Consider the following 27,880-nt stretch of genomic DNA (forward strand, 5'->3'; position numbering starts at 1 on the left):
AAGGTGGAAATTACAAAGAGGCACAAGGAAACTTTTGAGTGTGACAGATATGTTCACTATCTGGATTGTGGTGATGCTTTCAGGGGCAATATATATAAATGTCCAAAGGCAGGGCACCTGGGTGGCTCAGTGGTTGAGTGTCTGCCTTTGGCTCCGGGTCATGATCCCGGGGTCCTGGGATCAAGTCTTGCATCAGGCTCTCCCCACAGGGAGCCTGCTTCTCCCTCTGCCTATGTCTCTACCTCTCTCTCTGTGTCTCTCATGAATAAAACAAAATCTTTTATATACATATATTATATATATATTTATAATATATATGTCTAAGGCATAAAATTATATGCTTTAAACAGGAACAATTTATTGTATATTAATTATGCCTCATAGTTCTGTTAAAAACACTGTCATGGCTGTAAAAAAAAAAAAAAAAAGTTCTACACACATACATACATATAACTACTAACAAAGCCTGGCCTGGCCACCTAACATGTTGATACCAGTGCAGACCTAAAAGATGACATAATCTCAACCTGAGCTCATCACTTACACAGGAAAACGAAGCCAACCTACTGCGGGAACTGCATCTGATAGCCCAACACTTGACTAGCAGAGCTAGAGAAGCTAATAGCAAGTAGCAGCCTCAGAGACTCCACTCTCATGATATGAGACAGAGAACATCCACAGCCTTTTGACTTTAAGAAACCTGCTCTAAAGCCTCCGCCCTGTGCTGGGTATGGTTCCTGCTGGGCAGTATGTCTTTTCCACTCATGCTGCAATTCTTGTTCTCTTCATCTTTCTTTTTCTATTTTGTATTCATTATATTATCTGCAGATTTGTCAATGTATAACTTACAATAATCTGCACATATTTAATGTGTATGATTTGATTCATTTTGATTTGTATTTTTGTACACACACACACACACACCAGTAAAACCATAACTGCAATCAAGATAATGAACACATTCATCACCCCGAAGTTCCCTCATTTCCCTTAGTAATCTATCCCTCCATCTCTTCTGAACCCATCCCATCCCCTGACAACTACAAATCTGTTACTACTAGAGAAGTTTGCTTTTTCCAAAATTTTATATAAATTAGATCTTATAGTATGTATGCTTTTTTGTTTTCTTTCATTCAGTACCATTATTTTAAGATTCATGTTACACATATCTATCAGTAGTTCAATGCTTTTTATGGCTAAGCAGTATTCTGCTCTATGGATATATCACACTTCGTTTGTCCTCTCACCGGTTGGTGATCATTTGGGTTGTTACCAGTTTGGGGCTATTACAAATAGAGTTACTATGAATATTTGTGTACAAGTTTTTATTTTTTTTATTTTTTTGTACAAGTTTTTATATGAACATATGCCTTCATCTCTCTTCAGTAAATACCAAAAAGTAGAATTAATGGGTCACCTGGTAGGTATATGCTTAACTCTTTAAGAAAATGTTAATCAGGTTTTCCAAGTAGTTGCACCAAAAAAAAAAAAAAAAAATTAAGTAGTACCACTTTATATCTCTGCCCCCCACCCCAGTAGCGTATGAGTGTTCTCATTCCACATTCTCCTAAACCCTTAATATGATCAGTCTTTTTAATTTTAGCCAATCTACTGGAGTGGTTTATCATTGTGTTTTAATTTAGATTTCTCTGATGAATAATTTTAGCATCATTTCATGTAATTACTTGCCATCCCTATATCTTCTTTGTCCATACATCCATTCAATCATTTGCCATTTTAGCTCAAGCACCATTGACTGAAAAGATCATTCTTTCCCCACTAACTTGACACTTTGTTAAAAATTGCTTGTTGTATATTTCTGGACTCTATCCTGTTTCAGTGATCTATATGTCAATCCATGTTTTTTTTTATTACTATGGTTTTCAACTAAATCTTGAAGTCCAGTAGTATAAGTCCTCCAATTTCGTTTTTTTTCAAAGTTGTTTTGACTGTTCTAGGTTCATTATATTTCCTATGAATTTAAGGATCTGTTTGTCGATTTCTACTCAAAAAAGCCTGAGAGTTTTTATGAGTGGGATCAAATTAAATCTGAATGTCATTTTGAGGGAGGACTTACATCTTAACAATACCAAATCTTCTAGCTCATTAACATATCTCTCCATTTATTTAGAATTTCTTTAATTTCTCTCAGCAATGTTTTGAGTTTTCAGTCTCACACCTTTTGTCAAATTTATCATTAAGTTTTATAAGTTTTTTTAAGTTTTATAAGTTTTAATGTTATTGTAAATAGTACTGATATTAATTTCAATTATCATTTGCTCATTGCTACCATATAGGAATACAATTGACTTTTACACATTGACCATTTATCCTACAACCTTACTAAACTCATTTTTTGTAGACTCCTTGGGATTATCTACATCAATTAGCATGTTTTAAAATAGAGTTTTACTTCTACCTTTTAATCTAGATGTCTGTTCTCTCTTGTCTTGCCTTATTGGCAGAACTTATAGGGCAGAACTTCTGGTAAAATGTTGAATAGAATTAATGAGAATGAATATACTTGCCTTGTTCCTTATTAAGTATAGTATTTGCTGTAGGTTTTTATTTATTTTTTTTTTAATTTTTATTTATTTATGATAGTCACACACAGAGAAAGAGAGGCAGAGACATAGGCAGAGGGAGAAGCAGGCTCCATGCACCAGGAGCCTGATGTGGGATTCGATCCCGGGTCTCCAGGATCGCGCCCTGGGCCAAAGGCAGGCGCTAAACCGCTGCGCCACCCAGGGATCCCTGCTGTAGGTTTTTAATAAATATCCTTTATTAGGCTGAAGGAGTTTCCCTGTATTTATAGTTTGTTTAGAGTTCTTGGCAGGAAGGAGTGTAAGGTTTTGTCAAATGCTTTCTTGGCATGTATTGAGGTAAAATGTTTTTTTTTTTCATTATTATTCTGTTAATATGAATTATGTTGCTTGATTTTCAAATGAGTTATCTTTTTAATATATTTTCAATTTTATTTAAATTCAATTAATTAACATATAATGTATTATTGGTTTCAGAGGTAGAGGTTCATCAGTCTTATATAACACACAGTGCTAATTACGTCACACGACCTCCTTAACGTTCATCACCCAGTTACCCCATCCCCCGATTCTCCTCCCCTCCAGCAATCTTTAGTTTATTTCTTATAATTAAGAGTCTCTTGTGGTTTGTCTCCCTCTCTGATTTTGTCTTATTTTTTTTTCCTCCCTTCCCCTATGATCCTCTGTTTTGTTTCTTAAATTCCATATACAAGTGAGATCAAATAATTGTCTTTCTCTGATTGACTTATTTAGCTTAGCATAATATCCTCTAATTCCAACCATGTCATTGAAAATGGCAAGATTTCTCTCTTTTTGATGGCTGAGTAGTATTCCATTGTGTGTGTGTGTGCCCATTGTGTGTATGTGAAAAAAAAAAATATATATATATATCTCATATCTTCTTTATCCACCCATCTATCATTGTACATCTGGGCTCTTTCCATAGTTTGGCTATGTGGATATTGCTACCATAAACATTGGGGTGCAGTGCCCCTTCAGATCACTACATTTGTGTCTTTGCAGTGATTTTAAAATGCTAAAGAAATCTTCTATGCCTGGAAAAATTCCACTTGTTCATAATATATTCTTTGGATTATATTTGCTAACTTTTTTAGAGATGCAAAAAATCTATTACAAAATTTAGCATCTTTGTGCATGAGAGATATTGGTCTGTTGTCTTCTTTTCTTCCAATATACTGATCTGGATTTCATATCAGGGTAATGCTGGCCTCATAGAATGAATTAGAAGGTATTCTCTGCTCCTCGATTTTTTGCAAAAGTATATGTAAATGTCATGGAGGTTAAATAATATGCTACTAAGCAATGAATGCATCAACCATAAAATCAAAGAAGGCACCTCTGGGTGGTTCAGTCAATGAAGTGCCTGCCTTCAGCTCAGGTCACATTCCCAGGGTCCTAGGATAGAGCCCTGCATCAGGCTTCCTGCTCAGTGAGGAGCCTGCTTCTCCCTCTCCCTTTGCCTGTCACTCCCCTTGCTTGTGTTCAATCTCTCTGTCAAATAAATAAAATCTTTTTTAAAAAATGTACATGGATACACATGAAAATGAACCCACAATGATCCAAAATCTTTGGGATGCAGGGACCCCTGGGTGGTGCAGTGGTTTAGCGCCTGCCTTTGGCCCAGGGCGTGATCCTGGAGACCCAGGATCGAATCCCACGTCGGGCTCCCGGTGCATGGAGCCTGCTTCTCCCTCTGCCTATGTCTCTGCTTCTCTCTCTGTGTGTGTGACTATCATAAATAAATAAAAATTAAAAAAAAATCTTTGGGATGCAGCAAAAACAATTCTAAATGGAAAATTTATAGCAATACAGGCATACCTCAAGAAACAAGAAAAAACTCAAAGAAACAACCTAACCTCACACCTAAAGGAACTAGGAAAAAAACAACAAACATAGCCCAAAATCAGCAGGATGGAAATCAAGATTAGAGCAGAAATAAATGATAGAAACTAAGAACAAAACAAATAGATCAAATCAATGAAACCAGGAGCTGATTCTTTGAAAAAACAACAAAACTGATAAATCTCTAGGCAGACTCATCAAAAAAAGAGAGAGAGAGGACTTAAATAACCAAAATCACAAATGAAAGAGAATAACTAACATCACAGAAATACAAACATTGTAAGAGAATATTATGAAAAATTACATGCCAACAAATTAGATAACCTGGAAGAAATGGATCAATTCCTAGAAACATATGATCTACCAAAACTGAAGAAGAAATGGAAAATTTGAAGACTGACTATCAGCAATGAAATTGAATAATTCAGAAACTCCCAAAACCCAAAAGTCGAGGACCAGACAGCTTCACAGCCAAATTTTACCAAACATTTAATACCAAAAGATTTGATATCTATGCTTCTCAAACTATTCCAAGAAAATAGAAGAGGGAGAAAACTTCCAAATTCATTCTATAAGCATTACCCTGATACCAAAACCACGTAAAGACTCTACAAAAAAACAGAACTGTAGGCCAATATCTCAGATGAACATAAATGCAAAAATCCTCAACAAAATACCAGCAAACTGAGTCCAATAATATATTTAAAAACTCACTCACAATATCAAAGGGGATTTATTCCCGGGATGCGAGGTGGTTCGATATTCACAAAACGATCAACATGATCCATCCCATCAAATGGTAGCATTCTCCCAGAAAAGCCATCTGGGAATTCTCTGAGCCTGGAGTTTTCTTCATGGTAAGGTTTTTAACTGCAAACTCAATTTCCATAATAAATATATGGCTATTCAGGATCTTCAAATTTCTTGAGTTAACTTCAATAATTTGTGTCTTTTAAGGAAATTTTCCATTTCATCTAAGTATTCAAATGTACTGGCATAGTCATTCGTAATATGACCTCATTATTCTTTTTAATATATGCAGAATAGTAATGTAACCTCCCTCACTCCTGATATTGGTAATTTGTGCCTTCTTTCATTTATTCTGACCAGTCTGCCTAGAGGCTTATCAATGTTATTGCTCTCAAAAAATCAGCTTTTGGTTTCCTTGATTTTTATTGTTTTCCTTTTTTCTGTTCCAGTGATTTCCACTTGAATCTTCACCATTTCTTTTCTTCTTCTGCTTACTTGGAGTTTCATTTGCTCTTCCTTTCCTAGTTTTTTTTAAGGTTGTAAGCTAAGGTCATTAATTTCAAACCTTGCTTTTATTTTAATATGGGCCTTGAGTACTATAAATTTCCCTCAAACTACTGCTTTAGTTATAAGTCACAAATTTTGCTATAATGTGCTTCCATTTTAAGTTAGTTCAAAATTTTTTTAATATTGCTTTTGATTTTTCTCTGTGATCCATCGGTTATAAAGATGTACATTATCTGGTTTCCAAATGTTTGGGAAATTTCCAAGGTCTTTTTGTTATTGGTTTCTAATTTAATTCCACTGTATCAAAGAAAATATTTTGTTTTGTTGTTTTAAAGATTGTATTTATTTATGAGAGACACAGAGAGAGAGGCAGAGACATAGGCAGAAGGAGAAGCAGGCTCGTTGTAAGGAGCCCCATGTGGGACTCGATCCTGGATCATGCCCTGAGCCAAAGGCAGAAGCTCAACTGCTGAGCCACTCAGGCATCCCAAAGAAAATATTTTGTATGACACTAATCCTTTTTAATGTATTAAGACTTGTTTTAGGATTTTTATGCTTTCTTGACAAATTTACCCACTTATTTTTATGAAAGAAACTTCTTTAATCCCTAGAAATACTCTTTGCTCTAAAATTTGCATTTTCTGGGGCACCTGCCTCAGTCGGTAGGGCATGCGGCTTTAGATCTCATGGTCTTGAGTTCAAGCCTCACACTGGGTGTGGAGATTACCTAAATAAATAACTTAGATATCTTTTAAATTTACTTTTTTTTTTTTAGACAAGGTCATTTATTTATTTTTTAATTTTTATTTATTTATGATAGTCACAGAGAGAGAGAGAGAGAGAGAGAGAGAGAGGGGCAGAGATACAGGCAGAGGGAGAAGCAGGCTCCATGCACCGGGAGCCCTACGTGGGATTCCAGATCACGCCCTGGGCCAAAGGCAGGCGCCAAACCACTGCGCCACCCAGGGATCCCTAAATTTACATTTTCTAATAATATAGCCTCCCTGGCTTTATTTCGATTAGTCTTAGCATGATACCTTTTTTTCTATTCCTTTACCATTAATTTATTTATATCTTTATATTTAACTGGGTTTCTTGACAGCAGCAAATAATTGCATCCTGTTCATTCAATCTTTTCCTTTTAATTGAGGTATTCACCACACTTACATTTAATATAATTATTGATGGGATTGAGTTTAAGTGTACCATCTTGTTATGTATTTTCTATTTGTCCTATCTATACCTTGCTTTATTTTTCCTTTTTTCTTTGTTAACTTTTGTATTATTTTTTATGATCCCATTTTATCTTCTTTCTTGGTATTTTAACTCTGTTATTTTATTGGATGCACTTGGCTTTATGATATACATATTTAACTTATTGCAGTGTATCTTCAAGTAATACATAGCACTTCAGGTACAAAATGAGGATAAAATACTTCCATTTGTCCTCTCCCAGCCTTTGTGGTCTTGTCATATGTTTTACTTCTACATAAAACCGCGATATATTATTTTTGCTTTAAACATTAGATTACCCTTTAGTTTTAAATAAGAAAAAATTCATTTTTATTCATTCATATTTACCCACATTGTTACCATTTGTAGGTCCTCTTTATTCCTTTGTGCAGATCCATGTCTCCATCCAATCTCATTTTCCTCCTACTTGAAAAACTTCCATTAATGTTTCTTACAGTATAGGTCTGCTAGTGGTGAATTCTTTCAGTTTTTGTATATCTGAAAATATTTATATTTTGCCTTCATTTTTGAAAGACATTTTCATTGTGTAAAGAATTCCTCACGGTTCTTTCTTAAAGTACTTTAAAGATTCCATTCCCTTGTCTCCTTGACTTCCATCAGAACAGAAATTTGCTGTCATCCTCGTCTTTGTTCCTTGTATATAATATCTTTATTCTCTGGCTGCTTTTAAGATTTTTCTTTTTTATAAAAAAAAAAACGTTTTATTTATTTATTTATTCATAGAGACAGAGAGAGAGAGGCAGAGACACAGGCAGAGGGAGAAGCAGGCATCTTCTGCTTGATGTGGGACTCGATCCAGGGTCTCCAGGATCACACCCTGGGCTGCAGGCAGTGCTAAACTGCTGCACCACGGGGGCTGCCCAAGATTTTTCTCTTTATCATTGGCTTTAAGCAACTTGATTGTGATGTGCTTTGATGTGGTTCCTTCATGTTTCTTGTGCTTGGGATTTATCAAGCTTCTTGGATCTGTGTGTTTATAGTTTTCATTAAATTTGGAATATTTGGGATCCCTGGGTGGCGCAGCGGTTTGGCGCCTGCCTTTGGCCCAGGGCGCGATCCTGGAGACCCGGGATCGAATCCCACGTCGGGCTCCCGGTGCATGGAGCCTGCTTCTCCTTCTGCCTATGTCTCTGCCTCTCTCTCTCTCTCTCTCTCTCTGTGTGTGACTATCATAAATAAATAAAAAATTAAAAAAAAATTTGGAATATTTGCAACCATCGTTTCTTCAAGTATTTTTCTACACCCCACTCCCATTAGAGATTCCAAATTCATGTATATTAACAACTATAGTTGTCCCCCTGCTCACTAGTGCTCTGTTCACTTTTTTTTTTAATTTTTTATTTATTTATGATAGTCACAGAGAGAGAGAGAGAGGCAGAGACATAGGCAGAGGGAGAAGCAGGCTCCATGCACCGGGAGCCCGACGTGGGATTCAATCCCGGGTCTCCAGGATTGTGCTCTGGGCCAAAGGCGGGTGCTAAACCGCTGCGCCACCAGGGATCCCTCTGTTCACTTTTTAAACAGTTTTTTTTTTCCATTCTGATAGGTTTTATTGCTATGACTTCACATCCACCAATCTGTTCTTCTGCTATGTATAATTAGATTCTACAAGTGCTTGACAACACTTACTCCATCCTTGGCCCTTCATCTTGTTCACGCCTGCACAATGACCTCCCCCTGGGGCTACATTTTCCAGGCCCCATGGAGGCTGATGTATGTCCTAACTGGTATCAGGAAGGCTGGCTCTGATTGCCCCTAAAGTGGAGCACAGAAGGCACCACTTTAGAAAATTAGGAGACACCCTCTGGCACATAGATGGTGCCACTTGAGAAAACTCCCTGTGACCTTACCACCCTATCTCTCTATAAAAACTGGGGAGTTGGAATCCCTGGGTGGCGCAGCGGTTTGACGCCTGCCTTTGGCCCAGGGCGCGATCCTGGAGACCCGGGATCGAATCCCACGTCGGGCTCCCGGTGCATGGAGCCTGCTTCTCCCTCTGCCTGTGTCTCTGCCTCTCTCTCTCTGTGTGTGACTATCATAAAATTAAAAAAAAAAAATTAAAAAAAAATATAGTCTAAAAAAAAAAACTGGGGAGTAAGGTCCAGATTTAGTGGATAATAGGAGAGAATAGCTGTGTACTGTCTAGATTGTCCATCTGCCCAATTCTTCAATCAGTAAATTACCCTAGATAAAACTGTGACAACAGTATGGTTTGCACTGTTTGTTGGTCTCAAAGTACTTTCTCAGTCTGGAGGATATTTTACAGTCCCTCTTCCACCTTATAACACAGATGTAAATCCCATGGAGACATAATTTTCACATTCAGAAGTTTTTATACATGTTTCATTTTTTCCATGTCTCCACTAAATCTGTTCATGCTTTCCTCTACATCTTAGGCTTCTGGAAAATAGTCATAGTACTTATTGTTACTAAACTATTGTTTTAATGTCCTTGTCTACTAATTCTATCATCTGTATCATTTGGGGGTCTTTTCTGATTTATTGGTTTTTCTCCTCATTAGAAGGTCATGTTTTCTGCTTCTCTGCATGCTTGCTAACTTTTGATGGGTTATCAGACATTGCAAGTTTTACCTGGTTGGGTACTGGATATTCTTGTATTCTTTTAAATATTCTTGAACTTTGTTCCACGATGCAGTTAAGTTACTTTACAATGAGTTTGATCCTTCAGGCATGCTTTTAAGTCATGTTTATAAAGACCAGTGCAGCCTTTAGTCTAGGGCTAAGTTTGCCTCACTACTAATGCAATACCTTTTTGGGCACTATATCTAATGTCCAGTATATTACAAGGTTTTTCCTCTGGCTGGTGAGAACATGAACTATTCTTGGCCCTGAGTGAATGCTAGGGATTATCCTGCCTGCTCCTTTCTGATGGCTCTTTCTCTGTCCTTGGGTAAGTATCCTCATAAGCATGAGATTAGTGCTCAGCTGGACTTGAAGGGCGTCTGCTACAGATCCACCAAGCCTCTGCATCCAGTTCTTCCCTCACCAGCTGTCTCCTCCCCTGCAAATCCCAGCTGTGATGGCCTCCCCAAATTCACAACTCTGTCTTCCTAGTGCAAGGAGGCCAACGGGATCTGCTCTCCCTATGGAACCTGGAAGTTGGCTCTACATAGGAAACTGGGTGATCAAAGGCTTCATTCTGTTCATGTCCCTTCTCTTGGGGATCACTGTCATGTGTGGTTTGTTGTCCAATGTCTATTCTGTACATTCTCTAGGGTTTTTCTTTAATTTAAGGTGGGAACATAGATTCTGTCCTTATTTTTAATGTAACACTACAAATAATCCAGAACAAAAACAACAAAGCCTACACTTTCAAATGCTTAAAATCCAGCACAGATAAGGCCCCTCTCCTGACAGTGGAAATTTTCCAGTAGAAACAGAATCCCATTTTCCTAAACCCATTTGACAACTGTTATGACTACTGAGTGAGAAAGGAACTTTGTTAAAAGAAGATTTCCTAAATGTAGATTTACTGTAAACAAATTCTACTCCAATTACCACCACAAGTGGTAATTACATCACATGCCTGACTCACCCTCTGTAATTCTCCTCACATGGTAGTCCTGTCAGATGCTGCAGGAGGAATGCCGTAGCCTAGTGTTTTCTATTTGCACAGATGATGCTTCTAGCTTTCACAACAACACAATATGATGTCTCGGAGGCTAAACTGACGGTAAGGAGCCTTGCCAAACAGAAGGCTTTATGCTGCAGAGTGTTGTAACAAGAAGCAAATGGCTTTCCAAGGAGCCCTTTGCTGTACAGAAAAGAGTTCTAAATTATTTCTGGAAGTAAGAGAAGCCCCGTAATCTCTTGTTTGATGATCCTCCTGTGCCGAGATGGGAATGTACTTTTCATGCAAATCCTCCCTTTAAAAAGACAGAAACGGCAGCACACCTGTGAGGTAAGGTCTATAGGTAGGTTCAAAGAGATCAGGAAAAGTTGGTTTTCTTCCGTGATGAATTTCAGACATCTCAGCAGGATATTTTCTATATGCACATCACCTCAATTGCTGATGTAAGCTGGGCCCTCGTGATGCGTTGTAAAAGGTGAATGGTAACAAATGTGAAGAAGGTATCAGAAGCCCCGGAGCATTTAGGAGGCTTCTTTGGCTTTCCCTACAATTTTCATTTGTCCAACAATTGACCATTGTTCTAGTCACAAATTGTTTTCCCGAGCTGCAGCTGAGAGTGCATTGGGTGCAAAGAAAATATCCCGCCAGGCAGGTAGAGCCAGAATAAAACCCAACTGGGCAGTACCCAAAGGGTGTCTACAGGGTCTCTGTACCTCACATGACCTTCAGATTCCTTCTTTGTTCCCCTTTTCCGCCTCCCTCAAGACTTAGCCCAGATCCAGCCCATCTATCTCCATGCTCTATATGAGGGCTTTTCAAAGTATGGTCTGTTATCAGCCCACAGAGATAAGCAGAAATTGAGGGTAAGCATGGGGAAACTCTTGTAGCAATTGACAATAATTTTAAATCAATTTTATCTAATAATAAGAAAATTGGACCTATATTTTACACTTTTACTCCATTTTTTCTAGTAATTTATTTTTATTATATTTTACAAAAGTAACTGTCTGTAAAAATATGGAAGTTAAAAAAAGAAAAAGAACCTGATCTCTCACCACAGACAGCTTGAGAAGCACTGCCCTGTATGTTTCCCTTTCCCCTTCACCAAATCCAGTGCCAATGTCCAAGAGTATATAGGGGTGTTCAACATACAGAAAAGCATAGGCTACTGAAGAAGAGGTCAGCTGGCCCCAGAACATAGCCACAGGTTCTGCACTGAGTTTTGGCTTCAGGATCTGCTGCTTTGGCTGATTTAAAATAAAGTAGTATAATACGATCCCACAGATTCCTATCATTCCAAATATAGAAGTTCTAAGGTCAGATAAGATCCAGGGAGTAAAGCCCCATATGATGCCCAAATGAAGTGAGCTGTAAGTCATCATTTGAGGATTAAAACTTGCATATACATATAATTTCGGAAAGAGATAAACCAACAAGAGTAAATAGCTAAGCAAAGCAATTGACACCGGGGATAGCAGCTGGGCCAAATACCAGGTCAGTAAACTGAACAGTATGAACACTACATAGAAACCTAGAAATGTGTGCGAAGTAGCACCATCATTTTTACTGCAGCAATGTTTATAATGGCAAAAATAAATAAATAAGTTAATTAATTAATTAATTAATTTAAAAAAGCTGTAATTAAGTAAAGGTCCATCAATAAAGAAACAGTTGAACACCTTAGACAATGTCCTCATTCAAGACTGAGTTAGATCTCTCCTAGTTGACCTGGAAGAATTTTACAGCATTTTGAAAAGTAAAAAAAGCAGGACACAGAAAAGTATTCGTATATATGTGTCCCAATTTTTTTTAAATGGGGAGGGGGGAGTTCATCTTTGTGGATATTGAAGGTGAGGTATTATTTTAAAAGATTATTAGAGAATAGAAGAAGGTATGAAGTCTATCTTCCAGCAAGATGAGTTATTTGGTGTTGGGGTGGAAGAGTCAAGCAAATAATTAGATCACAGCAAGCCTCTTTCAAAGTCTTTAAATTTTTAACATAAGATGCCATGCTGATGAAAAATTATACATATAAGCCTGTGTATAAATGGCTAGCTCTCTATGTGTGTGTGTATCTGTCTACCTACCTACTTACCCATCTCTATCTATCTACCTACATCAAACAAGATCTGTCTATCTACAGAGAGCTGTTAAAGATCAGTTGCCAGTGTTATAATGGTTATCTTGCCCAGGCATGGGGGAGATTCCTGTGATTTTTTTCTTCCTTTTATGTTTTTCTCTTCTTTGAATGTTGACAATAACCAGGTATTGCTTACATAATAAGAGCAGAGCAGCAATGCTACAACACCCACTAGTCTTTGATACCTCCCTCACTTCCCACCTCTAACCCCTATGTTAACAATGCAGGCCCTTCCTGCCTGGTCCTGTACACCAACTCAGTTCAGGCTCCCATTGTCCCTGACGACTCTGCTTGGGCCCTCGGGTCCCTGCCTGTCTCTCCCCTCTCCAGTCAATCTCCACATGGAAGCCAGAGTGATCTTTATGGAACACTTGTCCAGGCCACTCCACTGTCTGAACCTTTTCTAGGGCTGCTCAGTACCTCGAGGGGCAATCCTTGGCCAAGGTGTGCAGTGTAATCTCTGGCTTGGCGCTGCCCTTCATGACTATGCACATCTCCCTCTACTCTTCTACCTCACAACCTGCAGCTCCTGGCCCCACCAGGTTGTTTGTTTGTTTTAAGATTTTATTTATTTATTCATGAAAGAGAGAGAGGCAGAGACACAGAGGGAGAAGCAGGCTCCATGCAGGGAGCCCAATGTGGGACTTGATCCCAGGACTCCAGGATCATGCCCTAAGCTAAAGGCAGACACTCAACCGCTGAGCCACCCAGGCGTCCCTCCACCAGGTTTTTTCATCCCTGCACACCTACTCCTTCCCTGTCCTGCTAATATGCCCAACCCTGAAGACACACTCAAACATTTTTTTCTTTCTGCAACCACTACAAGTGTCTCTCCTGGTTTCCCACAGTACTCTGTACATACTCTATTAGACCACCGATCATTTTAATGATTTGTCTTCTCTCTCTCCCTCCCTATGCTATGAGCTACTGAAAGGCAGGACTATATCTTCAACATCTTCACCAAATGTATAAATGAAATCAATGAATGAATGAATCCGTAAAAGCAAAACAGTAAATATAAATGCAGGTCAATCATGTAAGATGCCTGTATAATGAACAAAGGCTGCAAAGTAAGTATTTTAAAGTTCAGGGTTTTTTTTCCAGCAAAGTGGCTTGAGCTGCTTTTTAAATTACTGCCAGTAATTCAGCCAGTGAATGCTTTATATTCAAGTTACCAAAAGTTAACTACCCTATAAGTTTAAATCCCTATAAAATGAAACAGAGAAGTCAAAAAAGAAAGCCATTTTGCCCTCTTTGGATAAAATAAGTTCAATACTGTTCTTCACTCCATGCCAGTTCTAGAAACAGCAACTCTCCCCACTAAAACACAGCCCAGCTGTGTGGCTACTTACTGGAGTTGAGGAGGACCATGGCCTTGACACAGAGATACTCTTTGTGTTGGAGTTTTAACTCACGAAACCTTGAAGTTGTTGCCAAGAGCATGTCGAAGATTTCCAGAATTCCTTCTACGCATTTCCCCTCATCCCTACAAAAGTTCATTGGGAAATTTAAGAAATATACAGCACTGGGCAACGATCAAAAGAAATAAGGAATATTTTCTTGTTAATTTCAAATTTCATCAGTACATCCTTTAACAAAATGGTAAAAGAAAGTCCCTGCAGTGATACAAAATTACTAAAATCATCTTCATATAAAGAGGACAGGGGACTTTCTATAAATTCCAGAAGCAAACATTTGAATAAATACTATTTAGGAAAAAAATCTGCATTGGAAATACACTCCTTTTACCTGCTCACCAAATGTTTTCTTTAATGGAATACCATTTCTGTTGATTATTTTCTATCTAAATCATGTCAGCCAGCCAGCCCTAGTTATGACACATATTGCTAAACTGAGACATTCCATGTTCCCATCAGAAGACTCTGAAGTGCTAATGAGGAAAACAGAATGTTACCAAAGCAAATGCCCTAAGAAGAAACAATCCTTCACATTTAGGGTTTACTTCACTCTGTGGTGGTTATTTAGAAACTGGTGGGGCAACTAAGAGACGTTTAATGTAACTTGAAAAAAAAGCTAGTATGACACACAAAGAAAGCACAATTAGAGAAGACAGATTAGAACCAGGAAAGGAAGGTAGGAATGGAGACATGAACGTTTTTGACTTGCCAAAGATTATTTTTAAGCAAAAAATTTTAGACAAACTTTGAACCATATAATCAAAATTCTTTTGAACACTCATAGAAATGAATTTTTATGCATACTTTGAAGGAAATTACTTGAACTGTATTTAGAAAATACCAGCTTCAATTCACTCCAGCCAGACATAAATTATTCTGCTTCACTGCTCCCCAAAAAAACTTCTTTTGTCATCAGTCCTAGTCACTGGAAGCCCTTGACAAGCTCTTAGATGATTTTGCCATGAAACTTTCATTTGCTTCTCAACACCTGCAGCACATGGTGAAGGGGAGCCTGGCAGCAGTGGGTGTCTGTGAGTTTCTTGTTAAGTCTCCCCCGCAAACCCTGACAGGGATCTGAGATCTTCAGAGAACTGGCTATTCCTTCTTTTCCTTCCCCCAAACCCAAGCCAGGACATTTCCAGTGATGGTTGGTGTTGGCTGAGGAAAGCGTCTCTGTAGAATTCAAATGAACTGACACCAGGGGAACCAACAATGTTGGTGGAGCCTTTCCCGCTGGGTTCTATGTGAGGATAGCAGCTTGCCAAGATCCTGCATCCCACAGCATTCAAACCCCCAGACTCACCTACACAAAGCTATAAGCAAGCAAACTCTGAGTTCTAAACAAACACGGTAACTTCTGCAACCACTTGAGGCTTCCTGAAAACGCACGGGTTAAGTGATAAGCACTAATGCCTCCTCAAAGTCACAGAGAAAAGCTACCTTGGAGAATCAGCCCTCAGCAAAGGGTGCCAAAATCTGTAGGAAACCTCCAAACCTCCCTAAGTCCCATCTTCCCCACCTCCTCTGCTCTGGACTCTCCCAGGCAGCCTGCGGCAAGTGCCCAGGAAAGACAATGCATTCTCTGCACGTAGCAGATTCACAAGAACTACCTGTTTGCTGAATGCCCCTCATGCCAACATAATTGAATCACTGTGCTTGGGAACAATTAATTATTGAAAATTCTAATTGTTGGGCTTGAGGACATTTGACACCAAGAAAAGCTGGTTCTAAAATTTCTCCGGGTAGGAGGGGTGACTGGCTGGCTCAATCTGTAGAGCATGTGACTCTTGATCTTGGGGTTCTAAGTTTGAGCCTCCCATTAGGTATAGAGATCACTTAAAAATAAAATCTTAGAATAAAATAAAATATCTCTGGGGACAAAAATAAAAAACCCACCAAGTCGTGTACTGATTGTTTAATAGACTGGCTCTCTACTTTTCTGTGAGACTCAGTCAGAGGTGTGGTCATGAACATGTAGGTATACATGTACACACATGCATGCACACACACGCCACTCCCCAAACAGTATAAGAGAATTCATCTGAAATCAATTCTATTTTGCAGAGGTTGCCACTTGTACCTAAAAACACATCCCTGAATATTAAGGTTTGCATCATTTCCTCATTGAAATGCATGCCATTTTAAATGCAAATTCATATTTCAAAAACGGAGGGAGAGTTTACATTCTAGAGCATCCTAAACCCTGAGAAATGCTACAACTCACAGTAATCAGAACATGTGTACCTCGTAGAAAAAGTGAATCTCTAAACCAATTCTAAAGAACTAAGTCTGACTGCTTTTACTACCAAGTGTAACAGCCAACCATTTTATTCAAGAGGTGGTACAGTTAGAATACTTTTATTCACTTCACAGGCTGGGGAAACCAAATACATTTTTTTAGGAAAGAAATGAGAAATATAGGAAATAAGGTACACAGTATCTCAAAAATGACACCTTAATCAAGTTCTGCCCTAAAACGAGTTATACAGAGGAAAGGTTTTTAAGTAATACATTAATGACATCTATTATACTTATTTAATAACTACAAAATGAAACTAAGCATCTGTCTTCGGCTCAGCTCATGATCCTGGGGTCCTGGGATTAAGTCCTGGGTTGGGCTCCCTGCTCCATGGAGAGCCTGCTTCTCCCTCTCCTCCCCACCTGCATTCTCTGTTGCTATCTCTGTCTCCCTCTCTCTCTCAAATAAATATATAAAATCTTAAAAAGAAAAAAAGATTTGAATTAAAGGGAGAGATCATAGGATTTGATTGTTAAGATATCAAAACAATCTATCAATCAAATCAGTCCACTCATGGAGGTTACTTTTGCAAGCATTGGGCCATAAACTAGGACTAAGCAAAAATAAAAGTACATGTGGAACATCTTATTATATGATAACCACTCCTTTATAAAAGAAAAAGATTCTGTTGGTACCAAGGACAAAATGTTGAATGAGTGGATCTTGCTTTGGATGCACTATTTTTGTACCTACATCTATATCTGCTGGCAGCACACACATGGCTGCCAGTTCACTTCCGTTGCGGGGAAGGGGGGCGCGTTTGGGTGGGGGCTCCAGGCTTAACACACAGGGAGGACTTAAATATTACGCCAACGTGAAAATTACCTGCATACAAAAAGGAGATGAAATTTTTAAAGTGAAAATTCTTTGGGTATCTTGAAATTCAATGCACAAAAAACTAACATGAATGCAAACTCAGTACATGTACAATGTGATTCCATGGAACCCTGTAAATGTCCACAATGGGGCATAAGCTCCAATCCAAACTGCCTCCGACTTTTTACAACTATTTAACATTAGACTGTTTCCTGTTGATGTCACAGACACAACATATTATAGGATACACAATTTTTTTAAGCAAGCAGAAGCTCCGATTCTGTGGCAGATCTCCACATGAATGTGTGACTCTAGTGATTACTGAGAGAAGAACCATCTTGTCAGAAATAAGCTGAGATAACTGGGTTTATCATCCCGAGTAGGTTCAAGTTTTCTCACTACAGAAGCCTCAACAAGAATAAAGGGCAACAGCAATTATTGTCTCAGTCTGCACAAGTGAGCTAATTTAGTTGTATTCACAGCATCTACGATCACACTACCATTGGAAGGAACTCTGATAGGACAATCTGCCAAAAGACAGTGATTTTTAAGCACGATGCAAATTATTTATTCATGTTGCAGCAAAACCTCATAATAGAACTTCTTTATGATGTGTAATCTCTGACTTTTTGAATAAGGAACATTTAGAGCATTTTTGAATAGGTAACTCCTCCAGAAACACACTCATTACATAAAACAATATTTATCTGTATCATACACACATGAAGGAACTGAACTATCCTGGACTTGAAATTCTAGACTTCACAAAGTTTATGTGTTGATGATACAGGATTGCAACAAAAAAATAACCATGATAGGTACTACCAAAAATGCCTGTGGGACACCTGGGTGGCTCAGCGGTTGAGCACCTACCTTCAACTCAGGACGTGATCCTGGAGTCCCGGGATGGAGTCCCGGGATGGAGTCCCACATCAGGCTCCCTGCATGGAGCCTGCTTCTCTCTCTGCCTGTGTCTCTGCCTCTCTCTCTGTGTCTCTCATGAATGAATGAATGAATGAATGAATGAATAAATAAATAAATAAATAAATAAAATCTTTTTTAAAAAATGCCCACTCTGTGTGAAGGCATTTACAATTCCAGAGACAGCTCTCCTATACTCAGATATACTAGGTTTGTATGCCATACAACATGACACTTTCAAATATATATAAAAAATAATGTGATGGGCACGTGGGTGGCTCAGTCGGTTAAGCATCTAACTCTTGATTTTGGCTCAGGTCATGATCTCAGAGTCATGGGATCAGGCCCCACATCAGGCTCCACGCATAGCATGGAGTCTCCTTATCCCTCTCCCTCTACCCTTCCCCCTGCTCTATCAAATAAATATATAAAATGAAATAAAATAAATAAAATATTTTAAAAGTGAGTCTATTAAAATAATTTGTAAGAAAAATTAGTTTTTCCCCCTTCCATTACTTAACCAAAAGGTAGGCCTAAAATCTGCCTAGGATGTATGTCCATTTACAATAACTTACACTTAGAGGAATTAAAGAACCCAAAAGAAGAGTTAATTCTACCAAAAACCAGGAATGAAATAGTCACTGAACATAAACATTAAATGTGGCATCAATTTAGAAATCAAGACAAGAAGTAAAATAACTTAATCCCAATGTCTACAAAATGTATTGACTCATCAAGGGATGAAACTTCTTCCTAGCACTAACTTCCAAAATTATAGGTGTATATAGCGGGGGGGGGGGGGGGGGGGGGTACTTAATTTGAACACCAAGTGGAACATAATGAATGAATGAATGAATGAATGACAGTGATGTCTTGGCCAGGTGCTTGGCCTTTCAGCCTGCCTTACAACATGGTATCTTTTTTTTTTTTTTTAATTTTTATTTATTCATGATAGGCACACAGTGAGAGAGAGAGAGGCAGAGACACAGGCAGAGGGAGAAGCAGGCTCCATGCACCGGGAGCCTGACGTGGGATTTGATCCCAGATCTCCAGGATCGCGCCCTGGGCCAAAGGCAGGCGCCAAACCGCTGCGCCACCCAAGGATCCCTCAACATGGTATCTTAGAGGAAAGCAAGAGGAGTAGGTTTCTGAAGCCTGAAGAGACTAGAATAGAGTTGCGTTAAGAAAAAAGAATAAAGTAGAAAGTCACTTAGCCTTTCAGTCTCTTCTTTCCCCGTCCAGTTTTCTATCCCACTGAGAGGCATGTCTTATTATACAGGTAACTACCATTATATTTAAAAACATGGATTTCACAGCCAGCCCCCACATCTAGCACCACCACTTACTACTCTAACTGCAGGCAAATTACCTAAACATCCCCCATATCTCCAAAACAGAGATAATAATGGCACTTACTTGAAAAGGGCTCTAAGAAGATGAAATTAGTTAACACATCAAGTGCTTCAGATGGTGCCTGGCATATACAAGCCAATATGTTGGCTATTTTGATTGCTACTGAAGGGTCTGGGCTTCCAGAACCTTCTTCTATGGTTCAACACCTGGGCTTGCTCCTGCTTGAACCACACCCATGTTCCAGCTCTTCTCAAAGGTTCCATTCTTGACTAAAACACCTCCATTACTTAGAACAGTGCTCTTTGTCAACGTTGTCATCCAGGACAACAGGCAGAATGGGTGCTAAAACCTTGGGGGAATCACTTTTTAGCTGTGTAATATGTGCATAGGGGGTCTTCTGATGATCCAAAGAGGTAATAACAAGAGTTGGGGGCAGATGTTCTCCATTCGTACAATGGCATCCTTCTACTCTGTGCAGAGTCAAATGTGACTGAACATTCTACTTTAGAACTTTTTTCAAAATAAGGAATGTGGAAATCAATTTCCATTAAGATTTTCAACTGCTCAAATGTAGAACAAGAAAGTGTTCTACTTTCCATACTAAAATTTTGAGTGTTGTATATTCTAACTTTTCCTCCATGAAGAGTTCATCTGAGTCCATTGGAAACTGGCTCCTTTTCTGTACCATCTTTAAAAGACGCAAATTGTAGTCGAGTGATGGCATTGTCACTATCATTCCCCAATTTCCATTACCTTTCATTCAGTTTTAATAACCATTCCTTCCACTGACTGCTATTGTCAAAAATGTTAGAGTGCATGCAGTTAGAGTTAAAGCACATTCAAATAAACTTCACAGATTTCTAAGAATTTTATCACCTGTCTAGACAGACAAACATGGTCCCTACAAGTGGAAACTTGAATAACTGAATAACAGGACAATTTAAAATTATAAACTGAAAATGGAATTTTTAATATAGAAAAGCCTAAGCAGACTTGCACATTTAGTAGCCACATATTCTGCAGGAGATAGGCCCTGTTATGATCTGGCCTATAAATGCCACCCCACCCCAGGTAAGAATGAGTCACCCAACACTGAATCCAAGAACTCTCGCTCTCCTCCTTCAGTTCTTGATGTGGGGAAGGAGCTCATGACATTATCATCTTCTTAATTGCCCTTTTAGGTGTGAGATTTTAATTGTGGCAGCCAGGACTCACACAAGGCAGAGAAGAAACACAATGCATTTTTTTCTCACCTGTCCAGAACGAGGTCTGGAGCAAAGATGAGCTTGCCCGGGTGGTCAATGGAGCGCCACATGAGGCCCACCATTAGCACCTCCATCCAGCAGCTCTCCAGGAGGCGCACTTGGTCATAGAGGCTGAGCTCCACAAAGCCTGGGGAAAGCAAGAGGCCATGAGACATACCCACTCTCCTCCTCAACTCCCCGTTTCTGTGAAAACAGAAGAGCAAGTTTTAACAAACTATGAAAACACAAACGATATAGGGAAAACACTCAACATTTTAAAGATGTGGTTCAATGCTGATGAAGGATGGAAATTTTAAATTCAAAGTATGCAATTCACAATGTCCAGCCTTGGATGCCTCCTAGAGACTAATACATTCCATTCAGGATTTATAAAGGACTGTTACCTGGGCTTATAGCTCCCCAGACAAATGCTATGGGAGAACAGAAAGCTGGAACAGATCATCTTTAGTTATATTTTTAAAATTCCTATGAATTGCTGAGAAAAATAATCAGCTGCCAGCTTAAGGCTGCCTGTTTGGCCCACAATAGAGGCTGGGGGGCGGGGGGGGGCAGAGAGGGATGGGCTCGGAGTGGGGGGAATGGAATGGAGGGTGTTATGGGCTGGGGGATGAAGAGGGTGGAACATGCAGAGAGAACAGCACCAGCCCCTGCAGAAAGTCAAGGTTTCAAATGAAAAATACCTCTGATTGCTTAAAGTTTCAGGGTTAGAATCATTCTTCTGAATAGGAGCGCTATCTCTAGGCTATTCTATCCTGAAAAGCAAATCTAACAATCGAAGCAGGTCCCAGTAGTCTGATAGCCTGGATGGATTGGTCCAAAAATTGGAAAGAAACAGGTCATCTCTAGGGAGGTGAGCACCTTAAAAGCAAAGTAAGGCAGAGATCACTGGAGCTTTACCCACAAACCATGATAAAACAGAAGGCAGTGTAATATAAAACTAATCAAACACGTGGCCCAGGAGTGCACTGGACTCTGGTTAGGATCCCGGCTCAGCCTCCTAGCCAATTATTCAATCCCTGTTTAAGTTGATTTCCTTACAGAAAAAAAGTGAGAGTGACAATGCCTACCCTCTGGGAATGTCCTGCAGGTAGCATCTCTCAGGATCCTCATTTTTACAGATGAGGAGACCAGGACACAGGAAGCACATGTGGTTCAAGCCTGAGAACAATATAATGCCAGAGGGTACAAAGGAAAGCTGAAAGGAGTAATGAATGGGAAGATGGCTCAGTCCTTTTCCAAAGCTGCCCCTTGGCCTCATATGTGTACACGTTCCAACCTTGCCTGCAGTTCCAGACAAGAAGCCTGCCCATGGGAGATTAGGTTTCTTATATTTGCAGATATTTAACAAGATCAAGATAGGTGGTACTTTATTATTTTTTTAATTTGGGAAATTAAATTATACCCGCTAAGAGAGAGGGGGGAAAAAGCACACCTTTAGACTATTTTCTGAAAAAAATGTTAAAACACCAGGCTTGAAGAGGGACTAATGCAGCTCAAGAATTCAGTTTGGTTATAGCACAAAGAAGCTGCATGGCTTTCAAAGTCATCAATTTCATCACCACGTGGGGTCCTGAAAAACAGTGTTTGGCATATACATTAGAGCAACAGCTCAAGGAATGTGTCGGTATTGTCTCCTACAAAAAGAGCAGAGAAAATAACATGATTCTGGCTAAGGTGAAGATCCAGACTATCAAAACAAAACTAGAAACCAGAAGATCCTCAGGAAGCTCAGAAGGAACAGGTTCAAGCCACCAAATGACCCAAGAGATACTATTCTACCAGGCCTGGGGTCCCACCGCTCTTTATCCACAGCTCTCATCCAGCTTTCCAGCGGCTCCCAGGCTGTATACCCTGTCTAAAGCAGCTGCTGCCCCAAGGCCATGGGGATTGTCCCTAGTGGCCTAGAACCTGGAGAGAGACCTAATTTCTTAGATGATTGTAAATATGTGCCTGGAGAAGCCCTTTCAGGAGGATGGGTTGGTGCCATTCTGTGTTAGAATTCTAGATTCCTTTTCACAGAAACACCAATTCAAATGATAACTAGATGGTAATTTTAGCACAACGCAGTATCTCAGGCATATATTACAAACTGGCCTGTGGAAGGGACATAGAAGGGAAAATGCAGGTGCTAAATGACAACTGTTGTTGAACAACCAAATGCATTTTTAACACAATGGCATTCTGGGTTTATGGATGATTCATGCTATCCCAGCTGCTGACTCACTCTATTTGCCCATGTATATTCATTTATATCCATAATACTGATTCTTTCTCTATTGAAATGATATTTTATACATTTCTATTTCACATGTGGCAAATCTCTCACTTGCATACTGGTCATATGACACCCTACCCCACCTTCACCTGCACACACCCCTCCTCTCAAGGTGCAGAGTCCACAGCCAAGAGACAGCTCAATGTGGAGTCCAGACTCCATCATTTTAGACCATGTTCCGGGTCCCAGGACCCTAGAATTTTTTTGCCCAAATGGTCCCAAGCCCACTCCCAGAGCTGAGTGGGCTTCTTCTTGGGTCCACCCTCTCAGACCACATCTCGGCATAAGAGGTGTCCAACAGGCTAGTGTGTATAGGAGATGTGGACACGGAAGATGGGGTGTGAACAAGGCACTGTGGGATAGTTCTGGCGTGGGAAAAAGAGGAGTCCAAAAATTCTAAATTGGAGCGTGACCTTCCAGTACATGTTGAAGGCATACAAGTCAAGATAGGAAGAAAGAATATATTTCATTTAAAGATTATAAATCAGGATGTAAAGCTGTTACACACCCAGATATCATTTGTGGATATCCATTTTGTACTCTTGCCCTATAGATGTCAGGGGCAGCAGGCCTTTCTACCATAAATGAAAAGCTATGATCCAGAAAGCCCTACCTGGAATTTTCTTGGCCCAGCCAATCATATGCACGAGTTCCTTGTCGGCCAGCTTGGTCAGGGACATCATCATGGAGGCCTCGGTGAAGGGCGTGCTGGGGCGGCTCACAAGCACGTGGGGCGGCTCGGCCTCCAGGAGCGTGAGCACCAGCTGCTCCGGGCTCAGGGCGCTCAGCAGCAGCTCCTTCACTCGGGTCACGTGGCCACCATTTTTCTTGGCTTTGCTCAGGCAGTGCAGCTGCTCATCGGAACTCTTCTGCCTTCGCATAACACGGTACCCACACCTTTCTCTCCGGGAGCCTAAACCGGAAAGATGATAACAGTATTTTCCTGTGGCTTCCCCAACCCAATATTCAAGTTCCCTGGATTGGGAGGGCAAGAGTGAGGTAATGACTTCACTGTAAGACCTGAGTCTATCCTCACAATGTATCTCAGAACAGAAGCCTGACTTATTCTTGGAACCTGCAGGGCACGTACCAAAGATTATTACATCTGTGACTATTTTAACAAAATCAAAACATGAATTTTTAGGAACAATAGCTTAGATGAACTTAAGGTCTCCCATTTCAAGATCATCTATGACACTAAACCTATTTCTCTTTTATTTATTTATTTTTAAAAAGATTTTATTTATTCATTCATGAGACACACACAGAGAGAGAGAGAGAGAGAGAGAGAGAGGAAGAGACACAGGAAGAGGGAGAAGCAGGCATCACACAGGGAGCCTGATGCAGGACTTGATTCCTGGGACTCCAGGATCATGCCCTGGGCCGAATGCAGGTGCCAAACCACTGAGCCACCCAGGGATCCCCCCCATTTCTCTTTTAAAGAGTGCTGACATACCTCAGTTTCCAAACGACAGAATTAGGAATTTTCTTCAGACAAAAGATAGGGAAAAGTTAGGAACTGAATATTGATATTTCCAAACAGTTATCAAATAATATATATTTTATAATACATTCTTAAAATGTTTATATGCATGTGCATGTGCTTACATGTACATATATGTATTCTTTTTACATATTTACACAAACTAATATGTTCAAGTAATATATCTTTTTAAGTCTGAAAAATATAGAAGAGCACAAATTTTGGCATAAATTCTTTTAGTTTTCTTTCAATGCTTTTTATTTATGTTTTATATATAACACTTATATCACAGTATATATACTATTTTTTATCTTTTTATTAAAACTGTATCATTGTACAATTTAAAAATCTATGCAGCACTCTGTTTTATGCAGATAGTATCACTTTATCTAAAGTGTCTCCTGTTAAAAAAAATACAAAGTAAAAAAATAAAGTGTCTCCTGTTGATGGAAATCTAGGTTGGTACTAATTTCTTCGGTAGTATTCATAATACAATGAAAATGTATCTTTCTACATGCATCCAATTCATTTCCTAAAATAAATTCAAAGAAGTCAGGTAACTGAACCAAGGCATATACACATTTAAGACTTTGATTTACTCCTGTCCTGGTATCAAAAGGTTTCAGTTACTATAGGTTTATGGGTCAGAAACAAAATGGGATAATGTCTTTAAGACGGAGGGGGGCAGGGGAAGGGAGAAATCTTCATTTTAGAGTTACATTCCCAGCTAAACTATCATTCAAGAGTGAGGATAAACTAAAGACATTTCAATTAAGCAAAGATTAAAAAGATGTATCACACACAGCCCTTTTGAAATAACTACTGTGCTATTTGGGATGAAGAAAAATGAACCCAAGAGAAGCAATGAAATTCAAGATGCAATAGTAAGAAAATAAATTGATTAAATATGAGAGAAAACCTAATAAACACAGAATGAATAAAATAATTTTTGAAGGTATAGAAATAAGGTAGAACTGAATGCTGGATAATAACAACTAGGATGAGAGAGGAATAATTTTGGTTAGAACTTCCTAAGATTCTTTATTTGGGAAGACAAATCTCTCTTAGGGTGGCTTGAACTCTCAAATTAATCATGCTAAAAATAGAATTGTTGCTAAAGAATTGAAATAGAAGGTATGATTTCCAAACTAGAAGAGAAAAAAGAAAATGGGAAAAACAAACAAACAAACACAAGAAAATGGGATCAATTCCCAAGAGGAACAAAAGAAAATACATGATGAAAAAAATGTTTAAAGGTTTTTTTTTTTTTAAAGATTTTATTTATTTATGTTTTGAGAGAGAGTAAGAACAAGAGAGATCACAGAAGAAAAGGGAGAAGCAGACTCATGGCTGATCAGGGAGCCTGACGCAGGGCTTGATCCCAAGACCCTGATATCATGACCTGTGCCAAAGGCAGATGCTTAATTCACTGAGCCACCCAGGTGCCCCATGATGAAATTTTTAAAAGCATAAAATAAGATGACAAAAATGAATTCAAATATCAGGGATTACAATAAACATAAATAGATTAAATTTATCAATTAAGAGTTTTTTATCTAGACATATAGTGGTTATAAGAGATACATATAACATATAGAAAGCTGAAAATAAAGGGCTAGAAACAGATAACAGGCAAAAATTAACCAAATAAATCAGTTACTCTATCAATATCAGACAATATAAACTTTAAGGTACGAATCATTATTAAGGCCTCATCAGATTATAAAAGGAAGATAAATAATTCTACACATAAATATTAAAACAAAATAAAACCTACAAACATAACATCAAAAAGTGACTGAAAGAAAAACTGACAAATACATTATCATAATGCATATTTTAATATATCTTTCTCAGCAACTGACAGAGCAAACAACTGGGGGGAAAGGCAGAATAAAGAACATTTGAATTGTACAATTCACAAGCTTGAGCTATAAAAACTCATGGAGGGGCAGCCCGGTGGCTCAGCAGTTTAGCGCCACCTTCAGCCCAGGGTGTGATCCTGGAGACCAGGGATCGAGTTCTACGTCAGGCTCCCTGCATGGAGCCTGCCTCTCCCTCTGCCTGTGTCTCTGCCTCTCTCTCTGTGTCTCTCATAAATAAATAAATAAAATATTTTTTTAAATAAAATAAAATAAAAAACAAAAACTCATGGAATGTGCAAAAATTATCACTTACTAGTTTAGGAATAAAATTTTAACTAAAATTGGCATCATATGGATCATATTCTTTGATTGCAAAAAATAAGATAAAAATATAACTTCCAAGTCTTTAGAACATTTAGCACAAAAATATTTCTAAATATCCATTGGTTAAAGACAAAAATACAAAATGAAAATTAAGAAAGGCATAAGTCAGGATGACTTTAGCATGGGTACAACTTTTTTTTTTTTTTTAATTTTTATTTATTCATGAGAGACAGAGGCAGAGACATGGGCAGAGGGAGAAGCAGGCTCCCTTCAGGGAGCCCGATGTGGGACCTGATCCCAGGACCCGGGGATCATGACCTGAGCCGAAGGCAGATGCTCAACCGCTGAGCCACCAGGCCTCCCAGGTACAACTTTTATATGCATCCCCCTACAAAGAAAAAAAAAATACACGTAAAAGTTATTATCTGCAAAATGCCTAGTTTCTAGTTTGTGTTCCCACCATTATGTTTGTTCATTAAATTTAGTTGTCCACCTTTTTAAAAAGAAATATTAGGAAGTAGGAGCACATTTAAATTACTTACTTCCAAGAAATTTTATCTGAATTTCTTCTTATCCTTGGCTAATCAAAGTAGAAAGAAGGGCTCTATCTAGGGATGATTGAATCAAACTGTTTACTAAAAGAATTAAAAGCCTACAGTATAATTTATTTTATTAGTAATCAGATAGAGAGCTATAGGTGTCAAGATCATTTATACCTCCCGGGGTAAAATGGAACAAAATGTTTGGTTTAAGAAAGCACCTTGCTGACCACACATCTTCTATCTGTAGAGTATATATGAGGAAAAGGAGTTTACAAAACAGGTTTACATACAAAGAGAAAGGTTTTGAATCCATGCACTCAAATTCATTTGACCAACTTTCACTGACAAAGCCCTATATACTGAGCTCTGTACTGAGTCCTAGGGATTCTAGAATCAATAAAATAAAGCCCTTGGCAAGGAACTCATTGTTTGCTACCAAGGACACTTCTAGTGTCATTGCTTTTCCACCGTAATCTAAGAGTCCCTCGTATGCTTCTGAGTGAGCCTGATGAGGAATTCTACCAAACAGGAATGCTCCATATGAGATAGTGGTAAACAGCCCCAAGAAAAGATGTCATAATGCTGATGACAATGACAACAACAATGGTAATAATCATAAATGATAACGATGAGAGCTAGCATCTCCTGGAAGCTCCTACATGTCAGACACT

The 27,880-nt window shown here is 38.8% G+C and overlaps 1 protein-coding gene across 1 annotated transcript in view; it reads right to left on the reverse strand.

Annotated features, from left to right (window-relative positions):
- Positions 1-27,880, reverse strand: part of ESR2 (estrogen receptor 2) — a 68,684-nt gene that overhangs the window by 13,488 nt on the left and 27,316 nt on the right. Inside the window, exons 5-7 of the mRNA XM_038544913.1 lie at positions 23,609-23,908; positions 20,709-20,847; positions 14,001-14,134 (exon numbers count right to left, since the gene is read on the reverse strand). Coding sequence (XP_038400841.1) covers positions 14,001-14,134; positions 20,709-20,847; positions 23,609-23,908 — 573 coding nt within the window. The remainder of the gene's footprint in view (positions 1-14,000; positions 14,135-20,708; positions 20,848-23,608; positions 23,909-27,880) is intronic.

This window comes from Canis lupus, chromosome 8, assembly GCF_011100685.1.
Source record: "Canis lupus familiaris isolate Mischka breed German Shepherd chromosome 8, alternate assembly UU_Cfam_GSD_1.0, whole genome shotgun sequence".
Classification (NCBI taxonomy): domain Eukaryota; kingdom Metazoa; phylum Chordata; class Mammalia; order Carnivora; family Canidae; genus Canis; species Canis lupus.